At 42.5% G+C, this 27555-nt stretch overlaps 2 protein-coding genes across 4 annotated transcripts in view; one reads left to right on the top strand and one right to left on the bottom strand.

Moving 5' to 3' along the window:
* The window catches only part of gas2l3 (growth arrest-specific 2 like 3), a 35473-nt gene extending 19140 nt beyond the window's left edge, over positions 1–16333 (bottom strand). The window contains exons 1-2 of one of the 3 annotated variants that reach the window (XM_083757993.1): positions 16190–16333; positions 2391–2446 (exon numbers count right to left, since the gene is read on the bottom strand). In XM_083757993.1, the coding sequence (XP_083614119.1) occupies positions 2391–2414 (24 nt within the window). In that variant the 5' untranslated portion in view covers positions 2415–2446; positions 16190–16333. Of the gene's footprint in view, positions 1–2390; positions 2447–4179; positions 4409–10948; positions 11021–16189 lie in introns of those variants that run through there. The other 2 variants (XM_083757995.1, XM_083757994.1) reach the window with 2 other exon arrangements.
* A 9749-nt stretch (positions 16334–26082) lies between these two features.
* The window catches only part of arid2 (AT-rich interactive domain 2), a 45135-nt gene continuing 43662 nt past the window's right edge, over positions 26083–27555 (top strand). The window contains exons 1-2 of the mRNA XM_083757666.1: positions 26083–26590; positions 26709–26802. Coding sequence (XP_083613792.1) covers positions 26499–26590; positions 26709–26802 — 186 coding nt within the window. The 5' untranslated portion in view covers positions 26083–26498. The remainder of the gene's footprint in view (positions 26591–26708; positions 26803–27555) is intronic.

The raw sequence follows: 27555 nt of genomic DNA on the forward strand, positions 1-27555 counted from the left end.
TATCAAAGTGAAGAAACGTGTTTACCAACTAACTAACTTTGGCCCTGCTTTATTAACCTTCCCACGATAGCACTTGTTCACCTTTGACCTTTTGGGAACACAGAGAAAGTGGCAGTGACTCCAGTGAGTCTCCCGAGGTAGTTTGAGGGGCCACAGTCACGGTGCACCGTTTAGCTTCTCTCACTTTCCCGTTTTGATTGATTATTTTCCAAGAGCCTCGTCACATAAGCTTTCTGCTGGTATTGTGGCCACATGCTCCTTGTTTTTTCTTTTATAGCTTAGAAGAGGAAAAGCAGAAATCATAAAGCCTTCCCACATGAATGATAGTACCAGTTGCACACATATTTTCAAACATCAATGGCACTAGACTAGGGAAAAGCAAAGAGAAAACAAAACAAACCACCCACAGCGGTTTACCAGTGGTTAGGCTGCAATGTCGCACTCAAAGAAGGGCAAGTTGCAGAATCCGAATAACATGCTCTACACGGAACTGATGAATTGAGCTGCAATGGTACATTGTCCTTCACCACTCTGGTGAAACACATGAACCAGCTGGATTGTGGAATTCAATTCATATGGATATAACACTTAAAGCCCAACACACACCGGCTCCGTCCGACGCGGCGCGGCACGTTGCCGTGCGGCGCCGCCTGGAAAATAGAACTGGTTCTATCGGCGCGCCAGGCGACGCGGCGGACGGAGCCGGTGTGCGATAGGTTCATTGAAAATAATGGAGGTGGAGGCGGCTGTTTTGACGCGCGGCGGTCGGCCGGTCGCAGACGGTGTGTGATGGGATTAAGTCGCTCTTTAAAGTGGCCTCCCCAATACTAAGCAGTTTGTCCGAGTAGGCCTGTCACAATTATTATATTACTTAATCTCCTTTTTCTTTTTTAAGAATTATTAAACGTGTCAGTGATCTATTTGGTATATTTCAGTTATTTGTCATTTCTGCCCTGTGCAATTTGTGATTACGAAGCCTAAAAGGCAAACAGAAATACTAATTGTAATGTTACACTGTTCTATGCAAAAACAAAGTTAATCGCAATTATTTGTCTGACATTAATCCTCAACTTTGTGACAGCCCTCCCCCTATGTCCGAGAGGACCGTCAACCATTTCTGTGAAACAAACGCCTGACACGTTCCGTTTGGAATATTCAACATCGTTCCTAGATGCTTTGGACACAGCCAGCCAGGATTTCCCAAGCCAGATGACAGAGACGTGACCGCATTTGTAACACGATACGTTTGTTGTGTTTCCCATCGGTTTATGGACAGCTGAAATCGCTTTGCTGGGTGTGGGAAGGGAACGTGTTACGCATCCCCCAGCAGCAGCACTGCCACCTCTCTCCTCCCCAAAAGGGAATTAGAGAAACCCCCTCCCTAGTAACAGAACAAACACACCAAGACTGTGCTTTCTTCAGAACACATGTTGTCAACTTGTCAACGTTTGGCTTGTTTTTTTTTCCAGAGTTGCGTTTTTTTTTTGTCCTCATATTTGCGGGTTGCGTTTTTTGGGCTTGTTTTGACAAGCCAACATTTCTTTGATGTATATAACGGTACTATAAATAATACCAATTGGTTTGGGAGAGTGTGAATCACATTGAGTGACAGAATAACATTCATTATTATAGACATACATAGTATTTATAATAATAAATGCATCAAATCTTTTTTTATTAGCATTTAATATATGGCTATATTATTGGGCTTGATTTTGGCTTGTTTTTTGAGGAAAGATTTGGCTTTATTTCTCTCGCAAAAGTTGACTTGTTTTTGGATGTGGGTTGGCTTATTTCTCTCACGAGAGTTGGCAACACTGATTTGATGACATTTAGCCTCTCAGACCAAAGACTTTGAAGATTTTGTTGTCATTGGATAAGATTTTGTCCACAATTCCATGCTGTATTGATGTTGGTACCATTAGGAGAGATAACAGGCAAATGTTGATCAAAATAAAAAATATTTTACATTCTCTAATAGTTAATAATCTTGTAAGTTAATTAATGCAGATGTTTAACAATAATGTAACTCTTGAGTGTAAATGAAATTTTACGCTCTCAAGAATTAAAGATCTATAAGGGTCCATTTGGTTACAAACTCATCATTTAGCTGGGGACCACCTGGAATCCCTTCAAGGACCACTGGTGGTCCTTTTTCAGATTTTCATGATTTAAAAACTAAATTCAATTAAAAAAAAAGAATCCGTAAAAGATTCAATAAATTAGAAAACAGTAGTGAAAATAACCGATCTACAAGCTCACAGGCTTGTAGATGTGCAATTTTCACTAGTTTGGGTCCCGGGGGGAGAAATCAAATTAGTCTTTTGGGTCACGGGTTATAAAGTTTGGGAACCAACAATGCTTTAGGTATAGGTCATTAATTCTCCTACCTGAAGGCCTGCCTGCACAGCCATGACTCCAATCACTGACGTTTCACTTCTTCATTCTATAAAAGCAGAAAAGACATGCAATCAGTTCACTGGGCTCATCAATAACAACAGGTCATCAGAAAGAGCATTGCATTACACAATAAAGGCATTCCAGAGGATTGTGGCAACGTACAGCAAGCTGGGAAAAATATGCAGACTCTTATGACAACAACATTACCCATCGTATGGTATTTCTGCAAGAGATTACTTGCACAGGTTTTGTGGAAAGTGGCTGCTTGAGATATTTTGGCTGCACAAAAAAACCCAAGGTACGGTATGCACTAGGCTCCAAACCCAACCAGTACAGATACAGACGCCAAGAAAGAAGGAAGCGCTTGAAATGCATCGGGAGAAAACCCTGTGAAGAAACTAAGAAGAACCCTGTGGTGGGTGACCTGCTAGCGTACGTCGATAGAATAGTTTGAACTTCAGCCAGGGAATCATTTGTTGCGGCAAGGACAAAGGACGATCAATACGAGAAATGGTCACATTTGGTCTTCACAGCATGTTCAGACTTCCATCAAAGTCAGCCTTGCAAATACCAAAAGCACATTTACAAATACTTCCAAGATAGTTGCATGCCGAGACTTTCACCGTCTAGACAGATTGCCAGGGTCTTCGGCGCCATCTGAACATAGGCCTACAGCCGGCGGGGCCGCAGACACCTTCCATTGCTCCGCTATGAAATGTCAATCGCCAATATTTTTTTGGAATAGACTGCGTCTGTCTTCACAAATAAAGCCTCAACTTTATGCCTTATAGGTCGGAGGTGATAAACATTTGGGCAGGCAGAAAAACAAAGTTAGTCACACTCTTCTGCTAGTCCGATACGTAATCAAATTAGCTGACGTGGATTTAAATTCTGAAAGGAGGCCTGTTGTTACAACTACTACAACATTAACAGGGATTAAGACTACGGATAAGCAGCAGCATACACATACAGACAACCACGATCCTGCTAATACCCCCTGACCCACTTGGTGAAAGGTAATATAAATGAACACATTGTTTTCACTGGCTCGTACAGCGTTATTGGATGAGACGTTCTCACGAGGAAGTGATGGAGCTGACCTCTGGGAGCTCCATATACATTCTCCCTCTCCTCCAACACACACACAGGATGTGGAGGAGGATTATCCCAACCGCTGAAACAACTGTCCCCAAGGAGGTGTGTGTGTGTGTGCGTGCGTGCCCTGGTGAAAGGCAGAGGGGGGGGGGGGGGGGGGGGATGTAAATCACAAGCACATACATCCCTACCGACTGATCATTTGGCCAACACAGCTGAGGCAACATCCCCCAACCGAATCCACCAACCCCCCCCCCCCCCCCCCCCCCCCCTCAAAAGAATATAACATATATGAACACCAAACCCTCAAATGCCCCTTCCATCGATTATGACAAACATGGGGATGAGGAAACTTCTGCGGCAATGCTTTAACACGACTGTCAAGATGCACAGAGCGAAGAAAGGGATCTTTACCACAAACTGAGAATATATGAGTGTCTGTCCCAATGCAGGTATCCTGCCAGGGTCGCGACTCGCGAGTAGCATGTCATGCAGTGCTGCTCAACATAACGCACTGCCTGAGGGCGACAAAAATCCTGCAGCCCCCCCATCCCAAAAAAAAAAAAAAGCAGCTTCAAGAGGACACAATGCACAAGTCAGCGCCGCGGAACAATCATTTGACGTCAGCCAAGGACAGGACACAGTGACAGCACAGCTGACAGCAGTCCGAGCACACTTACTTACCTCGGGACGCGAGCCCAGCGAAAACGGGTGAGCAAGGACACTGCGTAGAACTCTCGCCGGTGTCCGTCAGCGTGAAAAGCACATCATCGCCATCCCGCTACAGTGCAGACCACAAGCCACTAGCTAGCGCGCAGAGATGAGGAGAGGGAGAGAGAGCGAGAGGGAGAGAGAGAGAGAGCAAAGACAACCCACGCACAGCCCTGACTCGGCAGCTGTGTCTGACTGGATGGTGTGTGTGAGTCTGTGTGTGTCTCCAGAGTGAGGAGGAGAGGAAGAGAGGGAGGGCCAGCAGTGAGAGAATTGACAGGGGGGGGGGGGGGGGGGGGGGGGGGGGGGGATGAGAGAGAGCCTCAACTAATGAAGTGGCTATGCTTGGCTTAGCTCTGCCCCCTCCCCAAACAAGCCTGTCACGGCGGGACCCACTCACAAAGCTTCCATTGTTTTGTTAACCATGCTTCGCATCAAACCCCCGCACACACCAACTCCCCCCCCCCCCCCCCCCTCCCTCCCGCCCATGTCACCGAAGCAAAAACGAGAGTGAAGAGCAGCATTAATGGCCACCGAAGGGACGAGATGGGATGGGATGGGATGAGGGAGCAATTTGGGGTCAAGGGGACTTCCTTTCCCAACTTCCTCCACTGTTAAGGGTTAGAGCAGTGGTTCCCAAAACGTTTTAGACCCAAAGAGAAAATAGACGTTTGCCCAAGACCCAAAACTAGTGAAGACAGTCGATCTACAAGACCAAAACTAGTGAAGACAGTCGATCTACAAGCTCACAACGCGGCAATTCTTACTATTTCTTAAACATTTGTTTTCTAATTTATGGCATAATTTTAGATTTTAATTTTATTTATTCATGAAATTACTTTCACAAATTATTTAAAAAAAAATCTTTTGCTCTGTGATTTTTAAATTTTTATTTGTATTAATTAAAAACAAAATGTAGGAAACAAAACCCAGTGCCCTGACCCAGTGCTTGGGAGCCAGTGGGTTAAATCAGTGGTTTTCATTCAACCAGTGGTCCTTGAGGGGGTTCCAGGTGGTCCCCAGCTAAATGAAAACCCTTAAAGAACAAACCTACAGATGTCTTTATGAATCAAGAGTAATGACACGATCAACTTGGGTCTAGAAAGGCAGAGTCAATGGTCATCAAGACAAAAACATTTGAGGAATGCTTTCTTCAGTTCAAGGTTTGCATCCAGGCAGGGCGAGCCTGAAAGAATTCCCCCAGACAAAAGGTCAGCCGTGGGTGGCTCTACGATGGCACCCCAACCAACCACATCTGGTAAATCTTAATGACATTTAGGATGTCAGGATAGAATGTATTAAACAATGTCTTTTCAGTATGGAGGCGTTTTGGGGTGGGTTGAACTCACACATAACAAAAGCGTTATACAATCCAGTTTCTCACATCTGGGGTCCTATAGCAGCCAAGAGCTTGACTCCCTGCCGCTACCAAAGGCATGCACACATGCAAATAAATGTCAACCATGGAGGAGGGAGAAGCAAATGTAGTGTGTGTGTGTGTGTGTGTGTGTGTGTGTTCAAAGACAAGACAGTAAATGTTTTATACAGTACCACAGATTGATGGAAACGTGCAGCCCTTAGCAAAAGGCCAGTGATTGACACGGTGACATGGGAACTACCACCACGCACATTCTCCGGCGGTCACTGGAAAACACTCGTACACAACAATGCCCACTTCTCATTGCTGTATGTGTGCCCTTCCATTTCTGATGTCCTTTCCTTAGCCCCTTCCTATAGGTTCCTAGCATCTTGCGTCATGGTCATGTTGCGGTCAAGGACAATAAACAGTCCAGTAGTGTGGTGCCAAGTTTTAAGTGTATTATGCTGTTAAGCCTTCATTTGGGCCAAACATGCAGTTGAGCCTCTTTAGGATCAACCCGTGTATTTTTTTGTCCAACTCAGGAGTGCAATTATTAGCCACGTTGATACCACTGAACTCAAGGTCCAAGGACATGATTATTTTTGGCACGTCCCAGAAACCCAGGGTAGCATGAGTGTTTTTAGCTACACAGGGTGCTAGGCCTCGTGACACGTCACGCCACCATGTATGGCCATCTCCATATATGAAGATTGTGACACTGACTCCTTTAAACCCTGGATAGCCTAGCCATATATGGACAAGACTGGATCTGATATATCTGCATATATGGAGCCGGCCAGCAACTCTACATCTGACCTCAAACCCTTAGATCTCCATATATGGAGCTGACCTGTTCTGACATTCCATGTTGATCGCCCAGCAGTCTGCTGTCACCCAGGCGGATGCGTGTTGCGTGCACACGACCTCGCCCTTTAGGATGATGCCCGGGGCATCTTACTGGTTTATTGTGATGTTGTTCTTCTGTACCTGCGTATATTGTACTCCTTGTCCTCCTCTGTAACTTGTACTTAGCTATGGTCCATAGCCCTAATGTCCTTTGCTGCCGTTGCATTAAGGCTATGGGACTGTTGTCTTCCTGCCCTTGCATGAAATGCAGACCAGCCTCTCCTCTGTTACGAAAATGTAAAGAATGTTTTACCTACATTCACCAATACAAAAGGCGGCTTGTGTTATTAGAAAGCCCACTTTCCTTAGTGGACGCACTCTGAACCCCAACCCACACGCATAAAATGCACTTTTTGGCCAGAAAGGGATTTGTTTTTTCATCAAAAAATATATACTTTTAGTTAATCCACTGCACCCACTAGGCCTCTACCGATATTGCCAAGAGAAAAACTCATAGACAATATTTTTCCTTCGGGTCAAAAGAAATCCCCTTCTGGCTAAACTGCTCAAAAGAATTGGGTGTGGTTAAGAGCAGAAGTAACCCATTCCTATATTCCAGGGTTGACAATCATAGTGGTGGATGTTGTACGCAGAGACGAAACTAAACCTTGGAAATAACAAAAGAACAAAAGAAAAGCTCTATTTCTTTTCGGACCTGGTCTGCTTAGATTTGGACTGAACTAACCTGTCTTTCTAGTACGGGGATATATTATGTGAAGACATTTAAAAACAAGACGTGTTTTTCATTTTATCTAAAGACTTCAATTATCTCGGGTGTTAAATATATAGCCTGCAAGGCAATTATGGTTAATTATTACTCAGAGTGATGACAGTCATTTTCATCGCTGCTTCAAAACGCGGTCTGCGTTAAGCTGCATTAAATATAAAATCATCATTTTAAAATGGTGTCATAATTACATCAGATTGTCTGATCTGAGCTTTGACCTTAAAAACTATTACTGTGACACACACACACACACACACACAAACAGCTGGGGACCCCAAAAATACTTTGGCCATGTCTCGCGACCCACTTTTGACACATCAGTGAATAAGCTTTTCCCGTTTAGACATAGATTAAAAATCACAGCCGTTGCTACATGACGTCACTGCTTAACGTCTCTACCGCGTTGTGAGCTTGTAGATGGGCTTTTTTCACTACTTAACCCATTTTTGGCGGGAAGCCGGGAACCCCTTTTGGTGTTTTAAGTATTATGTTATACTTTAGCTAAGTGCAAGTGCGGCACTAAGTGCGAGTGCCGCGCTATGAGCTTGTAGGTCTGCTATTTTTGAAAAATCGTGAAAATGTGGTGCACATCTTCGAATATATATTATTTCAGAGCGAACATTTTTTAACTCATAACTTGCTTCTATGGGATCACTGGAACTACGTATTTTCAGATGGGGGTCCGCGGTCAAATACAGATAATTCTAGGGGTCCTTGACATGAAAAAGGTTGAGCACCACTGACACATAGAAACATGGGTTTTTCAGAGAATTGTCATGATTTAGAAGACGTTTGTAGAATCTGGGTTAAACATGATCGAACCAGTGGAATAGACAGTGGAATAGAAGGTATATATGGTGTGAGGGGACAGGGACCGGAAACCGCCCCCTCCATGCACCCAGATCGTCTCATCTCTCTGCCTAGTGCTCCCACCACAGCCACTAATCATTTAAGAGGATCATCAGAGCTCTATTCCAGACACACAGCGTGTCCTACTACTACTCCACCACACGTCATCACAACACGGGGGCACGTGGCACATGTGCTGCTGCCACACGGTCCCTGCGGGCATGGATGTCCATCTGTGTGTGTGTGTGTGTGTACCCGTGCATAATAATAATAATAATAATAATAATGCTACAAAAATTAAAACAGAGCAATTACGTAATGCGTTAAGACTCGAACATCTCTGCAATGTCTACTCTAGAGAGATCTCAGTTTTTCCGTGACAGAAATAATGCATTTCTAGTTTCTTCTAAAAAAATCAACGAGCAATGGAAAATGACCATAAAGTCAATATTGAAACTGTCTATGTATGTGTGTGGGGTATGGTATCCCTGTGTTATATGGCTGTAGGCCAGAACGGTGGGCCCTGGAGCATCGTTTGGCACTATACCACTAGCCCTCTTGTCCAAAAAGGTTCCGCTCAACGCAGCTCCCTCCCTGGAGAATACCAACTCCTCCTCCACTAAACTGCTCCTGCTGAGCCCCTTTTGTGTCTGGACTTTAATTACCCCATCAGTGGAACGTTTCATTTGGTGCCTGGGCAGCCTGGCCTCTCCCTTTCATTAGAGATTGGCCAGACTGCATCGTGTTGAGAGGAAATGTATTGACTAAAAGAATAATGGAAATTATATCCGTTAACAGATCAGCTTCTGAAGTGAATCAACTTCAAATCGGCAGGTTTTTTAAAGGTTTAGGTCTGGGAAAATTATTACCCTTTGAAGGAGCAACATGAAGTCTGGTTTCATCCTCATTTGAAATGTACCCATTCTACACACTGTGAATAACATTTTCAATCAATGAACCCCAATGTCTCTTTTCTTGGAATGTTTCAAAACAGTTAACAGTAAGTAAAGCTCATCGGTGGTGATTTGGGAAAAGAGGGCCTAGTAGAGATCCCTGGTGGAGTCAGGGCCAGGGGACCCCGGTCGGTCAATAAGTGGTTAAACCTGGCAGCATATTCCGTCTCTTGCCGCCTGTCTACAAGCCCTCTGTGTCCGTCCCGTGGAGGTGAGACGGTGCTAGAGTAGAGTCCAGGGACTTATTAAAGGCTTGGTGGGTGTGAGCCACCTGCCAATCCCATTTTGATTTGTTCTACTAATCCACACAGCCGTCCTACTATACCACGGCACTAGGCCAGGTCAGGATCAGCTCCACCTCCCCCTTTCCCAACCCAAATAACTTGCAAAACATGACTCCAGAGCGGCGTTCAAAGGGCAACTTACTGTGTGCTAAAATCACACACTAGGCCGGTTGAAAAGCACATGAAGGCCGACAGGAGAGCACTTTCACCGCCATCTCCGTCCGTCATCACGGAAAAAACTCTAAAGACACAAATGTGCTATTTACAGTGAACGTTTGCAGGATTATGTGATGTCCCTGATCTGATGAGTTCAGCCTTACTAGCACCTAAAAAAAGACAGCCACAAGTCTAAACAAATAATTCATGCCAATACAGGCAACGGGGAATTTGATTTAAAAGAAAAACGTTCAGCAACATACTGTAAATGTAATGCATGTCAAATGTTCAAATAACGTTCAGATGTTTTGAAAGAAGTCAGTTGGGTGGTTGGGTAAATAAAGTAGCTTCGACGACTGCACAGACTTGGCAAGATTCCCACTCTTCAGTGGGACGCCGTTTCTGGTGAGCACACACACACACACACACACGCACGCGCCCGTGCACCCACACTGATGCCAATGACATCATCTCCTCAGAAAATCGAGTCACAGCCAGACTAACGGTTTAGATTTAAAAAATAGCTGAAATGTATTGGCACTGTAGTATTGGCAGTACTATATGTAAAGGACTGCTATTTTTCTAAATGTTTCTGTAAAGTGCTGCAGTGCTAGGGGGACAGCCTGGCTGTAAGTAAGTAAGTAGCCATGAGACCCATAGGGCAGGAACCCATCGCCCGTTTCTGTAGCGAGAGCCGGCTTGATGATGTACAAACATGCGCATCCCCTGGACATGACGCTATAGTATGTCGCAGGGACCCCCCAATGCGTCCCTTAATTCTGAGTACTAGGGTTGGGATCCGGAAGTTCGGAACCCATTCTTTTTCAGACCTGGTTCCAAGATTGAAGAAACGGAATCTGTTCCATCGTATTTGGAACAATTTTTAATCACTGTCAGAACTGGTATGTTGTCTGCTACTTGTCTGCTATTACAATTACTATACTAGCCTATACTATACCAGTGATTCTCAAATGTTTTAATTTCACTCCGAGAGAGTACAAATGAAACAAAATGGACCCGTAAGGATCCATTTGGTTCCATTTGTACGCTCTCAGAGTTACAGACCTGTAAGGGTCCATTTGGAACCCCCTATAGGAATCGTTAAAGGGAACTGTTAAGGAATCGGACCGCTAACAATGGTTAAGGAACCGAACTCCTTAAAATCCCCAAAGGTTCCCAAAACCTAACTCTGAGTGCATTCGGTCCTATTTGTTATAGTCTTTGATATGACCCCGCCCGCGCCTGGCCACTGGGCTGCTATGAGCCTGGCTGTTACTCATGTGATTTTACATTAGAATCTTCAACTGAAGAGATGCATGCTTTGTAGTTTGTATGGAACATTTTCAATGTGATTTGTGTATATGAGCTGCTCATTTCTACCAATCCAAGCTCAGTTGTTGTGCAACCGTTTTGGGTGGGTGGCTTCGAGATAAGAACTAAGTAAACAAGTAAAAGTGTTACCCTTCTAATTCCATCCATTTTGAATTAAAGAAAACAAACATGTTACCATGTAAGCAGGTCTTCATCAGGATCAGTTCAAAGATAAGCCTTTACAGTAGGTCACTCGGACCACCCTCTCCTGAAAGGACAGGTCAAGGAGAAGTAAGAGGGGTCAACAGGTTTAGCCTCATTACCTGGTCTGTGCGTTAATCCTGGTCCTAACGTGAACAGACAGCAAGACTATAGGGGACCTTTCACCTTAATCAGCCTCACTCAAGAGACTGGGACAGAAGACAGGCAGGCAGACAGGAGGTCTTTAATGGATAACGAGTAGCTTATTCCCTGCTGCAGGTGTTGTTAAATGTTAACACAGTCAGGAAGTTCAGGAACACATCCAAAAAGAGCCTCGCCAGAGTGAAGAGGTACTAGGTAGACAGTTCTATGCAAAAACTCTGAAAGATATGCACATCCCCACAGTTTCATAATGCAAATACTAGATCACTTGCATCTTTTAAAACAGGCCTGAAAATCCATCTTTCAGCAGGCCCAAGGGAGAGGAAATGATCCTTCCATTTCCCCCCTCCATGTGCATAAGGGTTTCTATTTTTTCCTGTGATGATACAGAATTTTGTTATTCGTCATGTCATGTCTATGAATTGATTGCATAGGGCCTAAATGGAAACAAGACCGCAAGGACTTTGTGTGACTGCATGTACTCCGTTGCCGTTTTTACATTTCTGTCTAATAAACTATTCAATCAAAAGTTTTTAGACACCGTTCTGGACCCAAAACATTATCTTAATGAAGAAAAAAGGCAATGTCCGCACACGATGTTTGTTCCCCACCATCTATTTGTTTTAACCAAACAACAATGCGTCGCCCATCAATTAGCAGCACCAACCTGCTAATTAGGAGCAGTGTCTTACTGAAGGACACTTCAACATAAAGACAGGAGGAGTTGCGGAACATTGGGGACCTTCCGTCTACCTCCTGAGCCACTGCCACCCTGCTAGAACACAAGTAAACTCAAACCTGTAATTCAACCAAATCGGCCCAGAGAAATAACACAGTACAATGACCACATTATCTTTCCATGTTACACTACCGGCTGTAAACAGGGCCAATGCTCTCTCCAATCCAAGGCATATAGGCCTAAACTAAACCCCTTCTGTCCTCCTGCATGCTTATCCCTCATTTCCCCTCCCACTTGGTCCCTTTCTGTAAGCCGTAGCCTACCCTAAATAAACGAGGGCTAATCCAAGATTTCATTATGATTTCTATTGTATTCACTACATGCAATATCACAACCCATATGGGCCCTTGTGGAGCTTTGACCCAATAAGCAGCACAGGCAAGCCTGTATCTCGTCAGTCAGTCAGTGGTGTCATGTGGGGGTTTCTCCGCCGGCCGGTCAGGAGATTCCTTCCTTCTGGGACTTTGGCAGCCCCCGAAATGCAGAGCTGTTGCTGCCAAAGATCACGCAGATGGTGATTATGAAGATAGAGGAGCTGGACTGCAGCTCGTGCGTGACGCGTACCGGCACATTCATTCAGTCGTTGGCCACCGTTCAAACAAAGGCTGGTAATGATGACGGCTTTAGTTAGTATGAAACACTTGTCATTTTGTCAATGATCTGGTTAAACCGATGACACCCCCTCCTACTGTAGGTAACACTTCCTATGAATGTCTATAATGCTTTATAAACATACTCATAATGCATTCTAATCTAACCCTTAAATGATAGCAACAACAATAAGTTTGTTATAAAGTTTGCTTTAACAATAATCAAACAAAAATAACACATTGTAAAGCATTTTATAATGACTTGGAATAATAATATAAATAAATACTGGAGTATTTCCATTGATAATCGATTGGGATACAGGCGTTGACCCTATTAGGTTGCCCACCTGCCCCTGGCAGGTAAATAAAACTTTTGGGCAGGTGGAGTTTGCTTTCAGGTTGCCCGACCCGAGGGGACGCAACTGTCTATAAACACAACACGAGATATCCGTCTAAACACCTGAACATGGCCGGAGTCGGCCTGGTCTGTGGAATGTAACATTAGATTACTGTTGTGTTTACCTATAATGTCCCGTTTTCACTGTTGCTACACTTAAAAATATGTGTGAACCCATAGTCATATCCTAGATAAGATGAAGGTATTTGGCATAAAAATGTAGGTATGACATTTTTTATCGCACAGCCACAGAAAGTACAAAATACTTGCTCGACGGGCAAGTGCTTCTTGAGACCTTATAGTGTTAACAAACCCTGGGATAGCAAATAGCATATAGTCTCGCGTAGCCAGACAACTATTCCACAATCTCCGAATGTGTGACGGAAGCATTAAAAAATTGCGAGAGGCAACAGTCTGGCAACGCAAGACTAAGCTAGACACCGGACTGAGATTTGTTCCAACTTTTAGGTTACATAGTAAAGACAATTATGAGCCACAGGGTGTGCCACACCCACTGTGCCTGTGTGCGTGTGCGACTGTGCGTGTGTGTGTGTGTGGGGGGGGGGGGGGGGGGTAGCATCACCACTGGCATCTAGTAACAGTGGAGCTCGCCCAACTAACGCAAGAGCTCAAAGAAAGACTGTGTTCAACCAATGTCTGAGAAAAACAGGTCAACTCTGCCACTAAAACACCAAAACTCATGCATAGCCTATTATTGCACATTGTAATAATGAACAAAACACAATGTGCTATTTTTATGCTGTGGTTTCAATATGTTCTGCATGCACCAACATGTGTACTGCTACTGCTAAATGGTATTCGCTTAAAATGGTGCTGCTTTATTGATTATGATTATGATCAAATCAATCATCAACATCAAACAATGAGAGGTCATCTTGTGCCAATAATAGCAAACTCAAACTTTTCTCAGTTTCTGACAAGGGAAAAAATTGCAATACAAAAGTATATCCCCAAGCAGCCATAAATTTAAGTGTTTGAAGTCTTTCTATTTCTCTGCTGTTGTCACTGCGCTCTGCAGGAAGCACCTGTTCAAAACTCCAGAGGGGTTTTTGCATTCAAAAGGAAATACCTTTTTTCCACGTATTCTTTGGTTGTCCTTGCGTGAATGCTATTGACAGATTAATGTGAGCTTAATCAACAAACAACCTGCGAGCCAGTCAATGGGTGGTGTTGATAACTATAACTGTACATCCTACCTGTCAAACACACAACACATTAATGCAGGCCAATATTGCACAGCGTGTTTTAAAGCCATGGCTATTAGCACGAACATACAAGGCTACATGTTTGTGAATCGTGATTAGTGTGTTGTGCAAGCAAAGGTTCAAACATGTAGACATTCAAGGACAGCCCTACATAGCTTTGGTTCTAAACCTGGGGTGCTGGGACCGGGGACCCCCACAGGGCCCAGGTGTGTGTGTGTGTGTGTGTGTGTGAGAGAATGTTTACACAGCACTGTAAAAATAGACTGGTTTGATCACAATGACACGCATGTCAATTTCACTACAAGATATTCCAAATACTCCAGATATTGTGTTCATCAATGAAATTAGAAAAACTGTCACTATATTTGAAATAGGCTGCCCATTTGATTTGTATATGGACACTTGTTTCACATCCAAACTTATGAAATATCAGCTTCTGGTGGAACGTATTATGGCCTTGGGATATACCTGTCAACTTATTGTCCTTGTATTTGGAAGTCTGGGCCATGTCCATAAACTTGTGCTCAGGGGTCTGCAATTGGGTGGATTGCTAAAAACAAATGCAAAAAAGCTGGCTAAATACTGTTCTGTCTCAGCTACTATGGGCAGTCGGTCTGTCTGGAGAAGGCGTTGTTTCATTTATCCCTAGGTGGCTTAAAAAACCCAAAACAAACATCCTGTCTAGTAGTGTCAAGTAATAGTATGTCAACAATGTGCTATATATATTATTTTTTTCTCTTCTTTTCCCTCTGTGTGTTAAGCAGCATGTGCAGCAGCTATATCTAGTTGGACCATATAATGTATAACCTAATAATGATCAGTGTTTGGGTCTATTGTATTACGCCTCTTGTGCAGATCCAAATAAAAGAAATCAAATGTGTGAGAGAGAATGTTTACACAGCACTGTAAAAATAGACTGGTTTGATCACAATGACACGCATGTCAATTCACTACAAGATATTCCAAATACTCCAGATATTGTGTTCATTAATGAAATTAGAAAAACTGTCACTATATTTGAAATAGGCTGCCCATTTGATTTGTATATGGACACTTGTTTCACATCCAAACTTATGAAATATCAGCTTCTGGTGGAACGTATTATGGCCTTGGGATATACCTGTCAACTTATTGTCCTTGTATTTGGAAGTCTGGGCCATGTCCATAAACTTGTGCTCAGGGGTCTGCAATTGGGTGGATTCAGGATTGCAAAAGACAAATGCAGAAAAGCTGGCTAAATACTGTTCTGTCTCAGCTACTATGGCAGTCTGTCTATCTGGAGAAGGCGTTGTTAAGGTGGCTTAAAAAACCCAAAACAAACATCCTGTCTATAGTGTCAACTGTCAAGTAATAGTATGTCATCAATGTGCTATATCTTTTTTTCATTTTCCCTCTGTGTGTTAAGCATGTGCAGCAGTTATATCTGGTTGGACCATATAATGTAACCTAATTCTGATCATTGTTTGGGTCTATTGTATTACGCCTCTTGTGCAGATCCAAATAAAATAATTCATCTAAATTAATGCTTTAGATTTGACCGTGTAGATTATGGCATAATGGCAGACTCCAGATATCAAATGGGGCCCGGCCCAGGGGGGGGGACCGCGACTTAATAATGCACATCAAAAGCGTGAGAAAGATAGGCCTACTGATCAAAATCAAATGATAATAATTGCCTGCCCCGCAGGACAGGCAATTATATGTGTTACAATAAAATCACTCCACCATCCTATTACGATCTCTCAATCCGTTCAAACTGAAACTAACCAGTTCAAACATAGACACAGTTAGTTTGCCATGGCAATGATGGCAGCACGCCAAAAGCCACGCCACGCAATAAGCCTGCCTGGTTTAGCTGGCTGCTTTTTCTCCTCTGCGTCAAATGTCAAACAAACAATAAACAATGAGTATGATCGCACCTCGCTCCAATGATACACACAAATAACCACCCATGCAGATACTTTCTCACTTTATTATACGCGATGTCCACGAGGCTTCAATTCGTGGATTTGGGGGGTACAGAATCGGGACAGCACACTCTCGCAGTCTCACACACAGATACAAAGTCATGATAACTTTTTCTGTTACTCAAAAAGTTTTTGAGAAAAGATTTTAAACTCACCACCATTGAGATAAAGACGATCGTCTGATTTGATTGACTCCTGCTTTGAAACTATGTATTCTTCGGACTCCTTTCCGTTGGCTGTCAAACATTACTCAGTCTTTCCAGGCGTCGTTGCTTGCTCTCGCTCTCTCTCTCTCTCTGTGTGTGTGTGGAATGCGATCATCATGTTGTGGAGGATGTTTTGGGGGAGACGGGGGAGTGGAGTTTTTGCGCTGTTCGAAACAGCCAACCACGGCGCGCGGGCTCGCGTCGCCTGCCTGTGCACTTTTCAATGGAACTACTCCACACGGGGGCGTGACACAAGTCCTGTCCCGCGGGAACAGCAGCAGGTGGGCGGGGCGGATACAAAGAGAGGATGAGTAGCCTACCTGGTCCTGAGTACAGGGTGTCAACTTACTGACCACTATACACCTGTTCTCAGTTCCAGGGGGTCCCCAGCTAAATTATAGTTTGGAACCAAATGGACCCTTATGGTTTTGTAACTTTTGAGAGTGTACAAATGGGAACCAAATGGACCCGTTAGTTCCATTTGTACACTCTCAGAGTTAAATTAACATTGATTTGACATAAATTGGGGTCTCAGCCAATGCCATTAAATGGGGGTCCGACCGAGACTAATGCATGTCAAACTGGGGGACCTTCCTTGAAATTAACTTCTCTTATGGGGGTCCCTCCGTCCCTGGCATATCTTAAATGTTGGTCCACGGGCTAATTAGTGTCAATTTGGGGGTCCTTGACATGAAAAGGTTTGGGAACCACTGTTCTAGAGCCTACGATACTGAGTGAGTGCGTACCTGAGTACAGGGTGTCAGTTTACTGACCACTGCACCTGTTCTCTCTAGCTATCTCTATAGGGCTATAGGCTGGCAGTGGTGGGGAAAAGTATACTGATCCACAGGATCCCCCCACCCCATTTCCCCTCACTGTATATGTATCTTTTCCCTTTTTGCTTCCTATATGATGAATTCCTGTTCTGTTCTTTAGCTACATAGAAGTGTCTATTTGTATGTCTCTAAATGTTTTGATGAATTGAACAATGTGGACCCTGTTGTAAACAAGTGTAATGCTTAATTGGGTCGTCCACTCACAGTTGACAGTCTTTGTATTGAGTTTGTGCTTAAAATGTACTGTAAATTCTACAAACTGTTAATAAATATTTCAATCAATCAAAAAAAACATCATTGTTTTGATCACCTCTTTGGCCTATACTGGTTGTATTGAGGATGAGGATGAGGTCTTCATTTTGTTTTAATAAACTTGAATTTGAAATAATACTTTTTCACCTGCGCTGTAGGCGAGTAAGTATAGACAGTTTACGACGTACATAGTTTTTTATAGCCTACAGCCACTGAGCCAAGATATTATATGTAGCATACATAAATTGTAGCCTTTAAAATGACCATGACAAAAAATATTTAAACATCTTCTGTAATTTCTGGCTCAGAGTAGCAGTCACTCCAGAGTGAGCTTCTAAGTTTCAACCACACCCTATCCTATTGTGGAGTGAAACCATGCCAGCCTCCAGTCATCCCCCTTTTTTGTTATAAATACTTCAGGAAACAGCCAACCTTACAGCTGCTAAGCAAGCCTCTCTGACAGATGATGCAAAAACAAAACAAGTCAACTGATATTGGATAGCCTATAATACTGCTGTCCTGTGCTCCTGTGAGCCACATCTTTGTTAACACATAGTTACTGTGGCTAGTTATATTATTCAGATATAAATGTTTTTAATTGACTTCACTGAAACTTAACACATGGCAAAGAATACTATAATAATAATAATAATAATAATAGTGCTACATATTGAAGTATTACATATTGAAGTGAGCGGTGCCTTTTATCATGATGATGATGATGTGTGGAGATGAGAACTTTATCATACATCAGCCAATTAAATCACCACATTCCGTGCTCAAACGGACATACACACAATGATGTGCATAGGAGTGGCTACACCGCTCAAAAATAGTTAAATTAACTTTTGTTAATCAAACATTTAAATGGAAACAAGCTCTTGAGCATTTTTTTTGTGTTCATTGTTTTGACTGCTGTGTAACTGTTCAGTGCATGCATATGATCTGTGTCAATGCAAATGTAAATCAATCCAACTCCTGTGTATTTAAATTCCCCTCTAAATTATAACAAGACACCTTGTGAACCTTGAAGCGTCTGTGTTTATGAGTATGACTAGTTGACTACTACCAACCCTCATTATATGATTGCCTGACATCCCATCCCAATGTTCAGGGGTTTTGAAAAACATCACAGCATGGCCAGTTATCCTTCACATCACAACATGGCCAGTTATCCTTCACATCAATCTAAGAATTAAGAAACGACATGATCTTGTTTGTTTCCAGAACTAAGAAGGCCTCTCTCAAAAAATACCATGTGGGATTTTCACTCCAACGCTCCACATATATGTGAGATGACATAATGGTTTGTCACACAAAGCCATTCTTTCATGCCTAATGAAAATGTCTGTAGTTGAAAACGAGGACTTAACTCTGAAGAACTACTTGTGTCTGTCTGCCCACCCCATGATATGCATTTCCCCACCACTGCATAATCCAAGTTAATACTATGTGCACACACACACACACACACACACACCCTGTGAAAAGTGACACAAAGACTTTGTCAAATACATCTGTACTCTAAACAGATCAGCAATGCCTCCTTGGCTAATCCTTCCTACTTTCCTAGCACAGAATGTTAATAGTTGGACACACTGATCAAAAGTGAAAAAGTGATAGCTGACCCAGTCTATATATTAAAGGAGCTATATATATATATATATATATATATATATAATATAGGAGGCAAAAATGGGGACTCCTGCACATCCAAAAAGACCCGTGGGAGGTGCAAGTCTAGCCAGCATAGACATCAAAAAGGGAAAAAACTTCCAAGGAAGGGACTGGACACTCCACACACACACACACACACACACACACACACACACACACACACACACACACACACACACACACACACACACACACACACACACACACACACACACACACACACACACACACACACACACACAGACACACATTCATCCAATGTGTACACTTGCAGGTTAAACATACAGGTACAATTTTCATAGCTTCATGTTACAACCATAGATTACCAGTATGTTTAAAAGATTAAACGGGGTGTAGCTACTTCTTATAGGCAGTAATGGTTTGCGCAAAAATAAGAAAAGGCGTTGTGATCCCTATAGGCTATAGGCCTACCCTATATCTCTGAACAATGTGCAGCCCCAGACCAGGGGTCACGATAGAGGCAGTGATGGAAAAAGTATTAAAATATTTTACTTTAAGTAAAAGTATAAATACTCTGTTGCAAGTCAAAGTCATTCAACATTTACTATATATATATATATATATATACTGAAGTACTGAAGTACTGAAGTACTGAAGTAGAATGTACTCACAAGTTTTCAAATGTATTTAATGTATATATATATATATATATATATTATATATATATATTGTGCTTTAGAAATTGGAATTACTAAAGCACAATTGTACTTAAGTAAATGTACTTAGTTATACTTTCCACCACTTAATAGCGGTTATAGGTGTCTTGCTCAAGGACACCTTTGACACCAGCAGGAAAATAAAACGTGGACCTCGCCGAGACGGGCCACGGCCACATTACCTCCTACTAGTTAGGGAGAATTAACAAAGGTTGTGGCAAATCTGGGGAAAAAATGGTTTTTGATTGATTGATTTATTAACAGTTTGCAGAATTATAGTACATTTCAAGTACAACTCAATACAAAAACTGTTAACAGTGAGTGGACGACACCATAAACATTACACTTGTTTACAATAGGGCCCACCATTTTCAATTCATCAACACATTTAGTTGCTTACCACTAGCTTGATGTGTTCATAAAGGTGTCTACTATCACAGAAAAAAATGTTAATACATCTTATGTTGTTTCTCTTATATTTCACAATCCAATCACCAGTGCTGCTGCTGCTGCATAAAGTTGAAGAATGAGCTCTGTAACTAGACGTACTCCAAACCTTGAAACATATCTGCCATCTACTGGTGTAAATGGGAATAATGTTTTGGCATAATTATTTGGACATTATGAAAACTAAAAACAAATAATTACAAATGACCATTCATTTAACATTAATTTATAATTTGACATTATGAATTCACTCCTTTTTAATTTACTTATGAACTATGAACATATTAAACTTATGAACAATTAGACTATAGAAGGCAGCTCATTGTAGCATGTGGTAACTAAGCTTTATGATTGATTGATTGACTTTTTACTGGGTCCAGTTTCGAATTGCAGCCACCTGTATAAGACCTGGAACTAGGGATTCACATACATTTACGACTGTCGTTTGACTTTTGAGCCAAATCTGGGTTGTGATTGTTGACGTAGTTTGACAGGTAGGCCTACATGGGTGACTTTGTGATGTTGCATATCTTGTAATTTAGACCAGGCCCATTTGCAAGTTGCTGTATTCTACTTGCTGTATTCTACACATTTATATAGAGGCGCTTTACAGAGATACATGCATTACATTCACACACCGATGCTGGAGGAAACCATGCAAGGCACCAACCTGCAAATCGGGAGCAATTACTAGGGGTTCAGAGTCTTGCTCAAGGACACTTCGAATCGATACTAACTGTGGGTTAGTATCCCCCCCCCCCCCCCCCCCCCCCCAACCTATCAAAATCAGTAGGTGTTAGATGAGTTGTAGCCTTGTAGGAGTAAGTCCAAGCAGTAGCCTGGCCAGTTTGTTTAAATCTAGGCTGTCTGGAGCCTTGTTACCATACCATATGGTGCATAGTCGAAGAAACATTGAATGAGTGCTCCTGCAAGAGTCCTCAATGTATTCTATTTCTTACTGACCAGTGAGGAGATCCGTACAAAAATCTTTGTCTTTGGTTGACTTTTTTTGGATTACATTAGTTGCCATTTTATGACTGTAAAAATGTCCCTCTAAGATGGAACTCAGGTAGGTAATTTCTTATTTTCTTGTGATAACATTGTCATCCAGCTATGTCTCTTATACTTGCACAAGAGACTCACTGAGGTACTCAACTATTGTCACATCACAGTGACGGGTGTAAGAAAATATAGGTGAAACAATTTTTCATACATCTCAACATTTGCAGTTTTCAAGAAAGGGAAGAACAGAGATAGAAGAGAAGAGAAGAGAAGAGAAGAGAAGAGAAGAGAAGAGAAGAGAAGAGAAGAGAAGAGAAGAGAAGAGAAGAGAAGAGAAGAGAAGAGAAGAGAAGAGAAGAGAAGAGAAGAGAAGAGAAGAGAAGAGAAGAGAAGAGAACAGCTTGCTAAATGCATTGCCCAAAGACACTTGGGGCAGTTAAGGTTTAGGGAGAGAACTAAGAAAACATATTGTGCATTAGATTTCCAAGCCTTGCAGACAAAAGGTTGTTTATCTATTCTATTCTACCACATCCCACCCCACTCACTACCCATTCACCTGCCAACACATATCTTGCCAAGCTTTATAGCAAAGATCTCGTTGAAGATATCACATCTGCTTGCACCTGCATGCTTACTTTGCATGATGTAAAAACAGTCAATTGTATTCTTTCTTGCAGTCTTGGTGAAAAATCACCAGCTGTGGTCAACTTATCTAGAAGTTAGGCCTTTTTGCCACAAGGGGGAGGTATTTTCCACAATATAAATCGACACCTCAACTTTGAAAAGAATACAGATGCCACCGACTTGGAAGACCAAAAAACGCAGGGAGGTGTAAAGGACGTTATATGCAATTAGCGTCCCACTGAGATCTTTTGTCTTGGCGCCTACAGGCAGCTTGGCCACTGGCCCCTATTGCGCCATATGCTATGAAAGACCTGTCACATCAGATGAGGATCTAATGTGACATCATGACCGATTATACGATTACAGCTCACAGGACGCATATCATTCATCATCTTGTAATTAGCACTAGATTGTAATATGGATGATGAACAGCCTACTGATGTAAACTAATTATACATATATTATATTTATTATAGGGCTACATATATTATAGGCTAATATGATATCACACACACACACACACACACACTCACACAATACTATGGTATACGAAATGTATATAGGCAACATAGACACACATGCCTAGTCTATCTGACAGGTGGAAAATATTCTAGACTTATGGTAAAAATATGGTAGATTTATTTGTATGTTAGGCCTAATGTTCATTTACAATAATTGTCCTATAAACTAAAGCATTGTCCATCGATATACTCGCAGGCCTAACATTTATAGATGGTTGTTTTGATTGATGACTTCGATTATATGAAATGATAGGCCTACGTGTAATGTCAATTCAATGTAACACACATTTCACTTCCAGTGGTGGAAACACATTGTTGGTTTGCATTTGCTGACTGACTCTGGTATGAAATGTAATGTGACATTGTATGAGATGTCGTTTTCTTTTCATGTTTTAATGGGGGATGGGGAAGGCTAGGTCAGTGTGCTTTTTGTCACGTGGATTTGTTACGTAGGTCAGTTTTCCTATAATCCTCAACATAAATGCATTCACCACATTGTCATAGCCTGTGTCACTGATTGAAGGCAACCTAAGAACAAGATTCCTATACAGGAATCTACTCACTGATCAACAAAAACACCTCATACTCATACAAGGTTTCTTCGACATGCATGCACCTCTTGGTACCACAGCACCTCAAAGGCCCTTAAAACAAGGTTCCAGACTTCCCAAAATAAACTGGTTAAACTTGGCTTCACTCCCCGAACCCACCTCACCCCTGCCCACTTTCACAGGCTGGAATGGCTTAGAATGGCGACAGAGTACAGCCTCTTGCAATGGGTCTGGTCCACAAGATTCGATACACCACCAAGATACCCATGCATGTACCCGTCTAAATACTTCCTTAATGTCAACGAAGTCCACACCGACAACACCAGAGGGAGTTCAACAAACCATGTGCAACCCAGATTCGGCACAAACAAGGGAAGGGACTAAATTAATTTCGCTCCTATGCCACCAAAATGTGGAATGCCCTACCAACAGTCATTAAGACATGAGAATCCCTTGACTCCTTCAAAACCGCTCTCGAAAGGGCACCTACGGACGGCTGCAATTCTAAACTGGCCCCCGTAAAATCTGAATCCCCCCACCCAACCCCTTTTTCCCCTGACTATGTTTTTTCCCCCCTTTTTACCTTGTCTAGATTTCTTGTCTTTGGCTATATAGAAGTGTATATTTATAAATCTCTAAATGTTATGATGAACTGAACATGGTGGACCCTATTGTAAACAAGTGTGATGCTTTATGGTGTCATCCACTCACAGTTAACAGTTTTGTATTGAGTTGTGCTTGAAATGTACTGTAATTCTCCAATCTGTTAATAAATACTTCAATCAATCAATACAGTATATGAATTATAAATCGAATAGAAGCTGTCGTCTTTGTGTGGTTAAACCATAGAGGTTAAGTTGCCTTCCCTTTAAACTGACGGTTCTATTCAAGGTCGCCTGAATAAGATCATTGTTATAATTGTGGCTGTAATGTATCGCGACTAACCTTATCATTAGCAATCATTAATGCAAAGAATAATTAGACTGCCTGGTCTGTGGGCTACTCAAGTCAGGTGCATCTAACAAGTTATAACGGTTTAGGCGGGTATTTAGTAATATTACATGCTCACTGCGGTTAGTTTCGCTTTATTTTAATTGTATTCTTTTAACATAGACTTAATTGTATTATTTTAACATAGCTTTAGCTATTCCACCATTAAGGCACTGACGCGCGTTTGTTTTAAGTAGGCCTAATAAACAAATAACAGACAACTGTGAATCAAATGAAAGACGAAAGTCGGCCTGCTATTGTTATAGCCTATTAATATGAATAGAAAATATGTAATGCTAGTAAACAATGTTTGATAGGTCCATGTTAAACAGCTGTTGGTCATAAACTAAGCCATTTTAAGTCACAATACTTGTATATTGGGCTAATGCACACGTCTTTTCGCGGAGGAAAATAATCGACACATTCGAAAATACTTATTTTGGACGAAACCTCCTTCCTTGTTCCGTTTACAATATGGAAATAATGTCAGGGCAAAAAAAACGCCGCACGACAAAGTAAGTATCGTTAGCTGACTGTACTAGCATTAGCCGGGGCGGCTATAGCTAACATCATAGCATCATAGAGCCTGGCTATAAAAGACAACGGAGCAGGTTTGCAAACAACGCGCCACAAATAATTAAACCCACTAATTAGTCGCGTTAATGGTCGAGTTTAAACCGGACCCGTCCGTGACTATAGTATTACTAGTACTAGGTTAGCTGTGTTAGCATGCTAAGCTAACGAGTTAGCGGGGAGGCGAGCGCAGCAGAAAGACTTCGGTTAACGGGCGTGGTGGTGGAGTCAGTGGAAGTCCAAACGTCCGTCAGGTAAAACTCAAGTGTGTCGCAGCAGTTTCTTGGCGAGTTTTCCCCTCCCCACGGAGTGTGTGTGGGTTTCTAAAAGGTCAAATCAAACACAACAAGTCTCCCTTTAGTTTTTTAGTCGGTAAACCCAGTGTCAATTCCTTCAAAATGGGGTCTTGCTTTGCTGCTGAACGTTACGTCTCCGCCATTTTGTGACAGGTTTCTTCATTGAGCAAAGGGGTACGTGTAATGGTTGAATGTAACCCCATCATCAACGAGATATCCGCCTGTACTGTCTGGCAGTTAAGACACACATACACACAATCACACACTCACACACGAGGGGTGGGGGGAGGAGGAAAGGGACCAGGAGGCATTTTCCAACCGTTCGCTGGAGTTAAAGTAAATAAATAAATAAAATAAAATAAAAACCTCCCCGCCACCCTCAAGTAGTCAGAGTCTTAAATTGTGCCGGGCCCGGGTGGGTGCACTGCCATTACCCTGAGCGAATGAATGAATGCATCACAAATAACTAGTTTGCAACAACAAAGAAGACAAGTGGCACAAACTGGCTTACAAATGTACAACTTTATACCGTAAATACGTAATGAAGCATTAATTACACTGTTGGTATAATACTAAACCCGTGAATCTAAACTCGTGTTGTTATTATTTGTCTGTGACCACTGACCACGCCGTGTAATTCCAAATGTGGATGAAACAAACCTGTCAGATAATGACATAACCAACACACCAATTAATTAGGCACAATTGCACATTTTAATTGGCATACTACTAATCCCAGTCAAGGTCAGCACTGTCTGTATAAAATAACACGCAATCTGGCTGTGTACTGTGTTGCTGTGCATTCAATAATAATCTGCACTGCACACTTCATGGATCCATTTAAGAGCTACACACATCATTCAGTCATAATCATTTTCTAAGGCCATGCATCACAACTTCACAAGTTAGGGTAGGCTACTGCATAAACCGGTATTTTCCACATAAATCCTCCAAAACACACTATAGGTTGTGCACCTCTGCTGACACAAGATTCTAATAGACTCGTGTCTCCAGTAGCATACAAGCTCAATTTAGAGACAATTAAAAGCTAGTACATTATTGATGTGTTGTGTTTATTTGGATTTTTTGTGGTGGTGGTGGTGGTGGGGGGGGGGTGATCTATTCAAGATAGGAGCACGCCTTCCCCCGCACGACCTACTGCTATTATTCCATCGTTGCCCTAAAACATTTCCAATGAACGTCGTTAAGTTGCAGATGAGCCCTTAAAAAGAAAACAGTGTCTATTGTTCCAATAAAGCGCTGTGTGTGTGTGTGTGTGTGTGTGTGTGTGTGTGTGTGTGTGTGTGTGTGTGGACGGGGGGGTGCCGCACGCAGGCAGTGTCGCTGGGTGGACGCAGGGGGCGCTGTTGCACGCATGGCAGGTCGGACTCGCGGCCTTCAACATCTTTTTGTCTGAGCTGAACTGGATCTCCCTCTGCCGCTCTACAGTCAGTGTGTGCGATATAACACACTGTCAAACCACTCCACAAACGAATAACAATCGCGACCAGAAAAAAAGCATTAATTGAACATCTCCTGTCATGGCATTTTTTAATTTGCCGGTGGAATCGCTCGTGTCTGTTCGCTAGAACTTAGTCCTTTAACCAAGGGGCTTTGAATCGGCTTGCTTTTTCTGTGTGCATCAGTCTTTATTAGCGAAGCCGAGCTGGCGCTCTTCTTTGCTATCAGCTATTTCTTTAACTTTTTTAAACACTCAGCTTCGCGAATGACTGAGCGCCGGCGGAGTATGGGATCCTTGGTGTCTTAGGAAGCGAGTGAGTGGGGTTTTTGGCCGTTTTGCATGCAAAAACAATGGCAAATTCGACGGGAAAAAATCTACCAGATCAGCGAAGGAAAGGACAGGCTTTCCTGGACGAGCTGCGGCAATTTCACCAAAGCAGAGGGTGAGAATGGGGCGGTTTTTATTCCCCGTGAAATATAACTTTAATTCACCTTTTTGCACACAACCACAAATGACACAAAACTGCTATTTAGACACACATGTGTTTATTATCCTTTCAGATCGCCGTTTAAGAAGATTCCTATCGTGGGTGGGAAAGAGCTGGACCTCAATGCTCTCTATATCAGAGTGGTTGCTTTAGGTGGATTTGCTAAGGTGAGTAGTGTGGAACTAAAAGTAGGATTTTTTCGCACACTCTGCTCCCCGTGGAGTCTACCAGTGAGTGGACCCGCTCTGCAACTCTGTTGTATGACATCCCGGGGACGTGTGGGATGCATAATATTTATAAAAGAATCACGGGGGTTTGGTGGTTGGCCTTGTGCTAGTTTTTTGCCTTGTCTAATGCAATGTGGTGGCTGGCTTCTTGTGTTGTGTATGGTTTGAATGTAAAGTCCCCCCCACCGATCATCGGGCAGAGCCTAGAGTGTGCAGTTGGAGCAACTCAAAATTAGCGGGCACGTATAACATCGATTATCAGCACACACAGTTGGGAAAACAACGGCTCGCCGCGGGGGGCCACGGCGTTTTGTGTACATTTTTGCCCGATAGTTTTTGGGGAAGCTTTGCTTTTCAGAGCCCATAGCCATCTTTGGCTTCCAATGGCCGATCACAAAATGTAGGCCTCAACAACAGGCCCATGTTTCTAGTGAATACAGTAAATGTAGAAAATGAGCCCAAGTCGAGACTGGTACGCCGCAACCCAAAGCATTTGGTTGATGGGGACAATAAGTTGACTCGAGTTTGGTCCGATATATTTGCACGCTTAAAGCAAGCCAGAAAGTCAAGTTAGCCTGTTAGCCCGGACTGCTAACTAGCAACAACAGTAACGGATAGTAGCTAAAGAAAGCCACTGAGAACAACCCGATGGATCAATTGTAAAATATCCTGGATGTTAACACCAGTTATTAT

Source organism: Protomyctophum parallelum, assembly GCF_964188405.1.
Source record: "Protomyctophum parallelum genome assembly, chromosome: 22".
In the NCBI taxonomy this organism is placed as follows: Eukaryota; Metazoa; Chordata; class Actinopteri; order Myctophiformes; family Myctophidae; genus Protomyctophum; species Protomyctophum parallelum.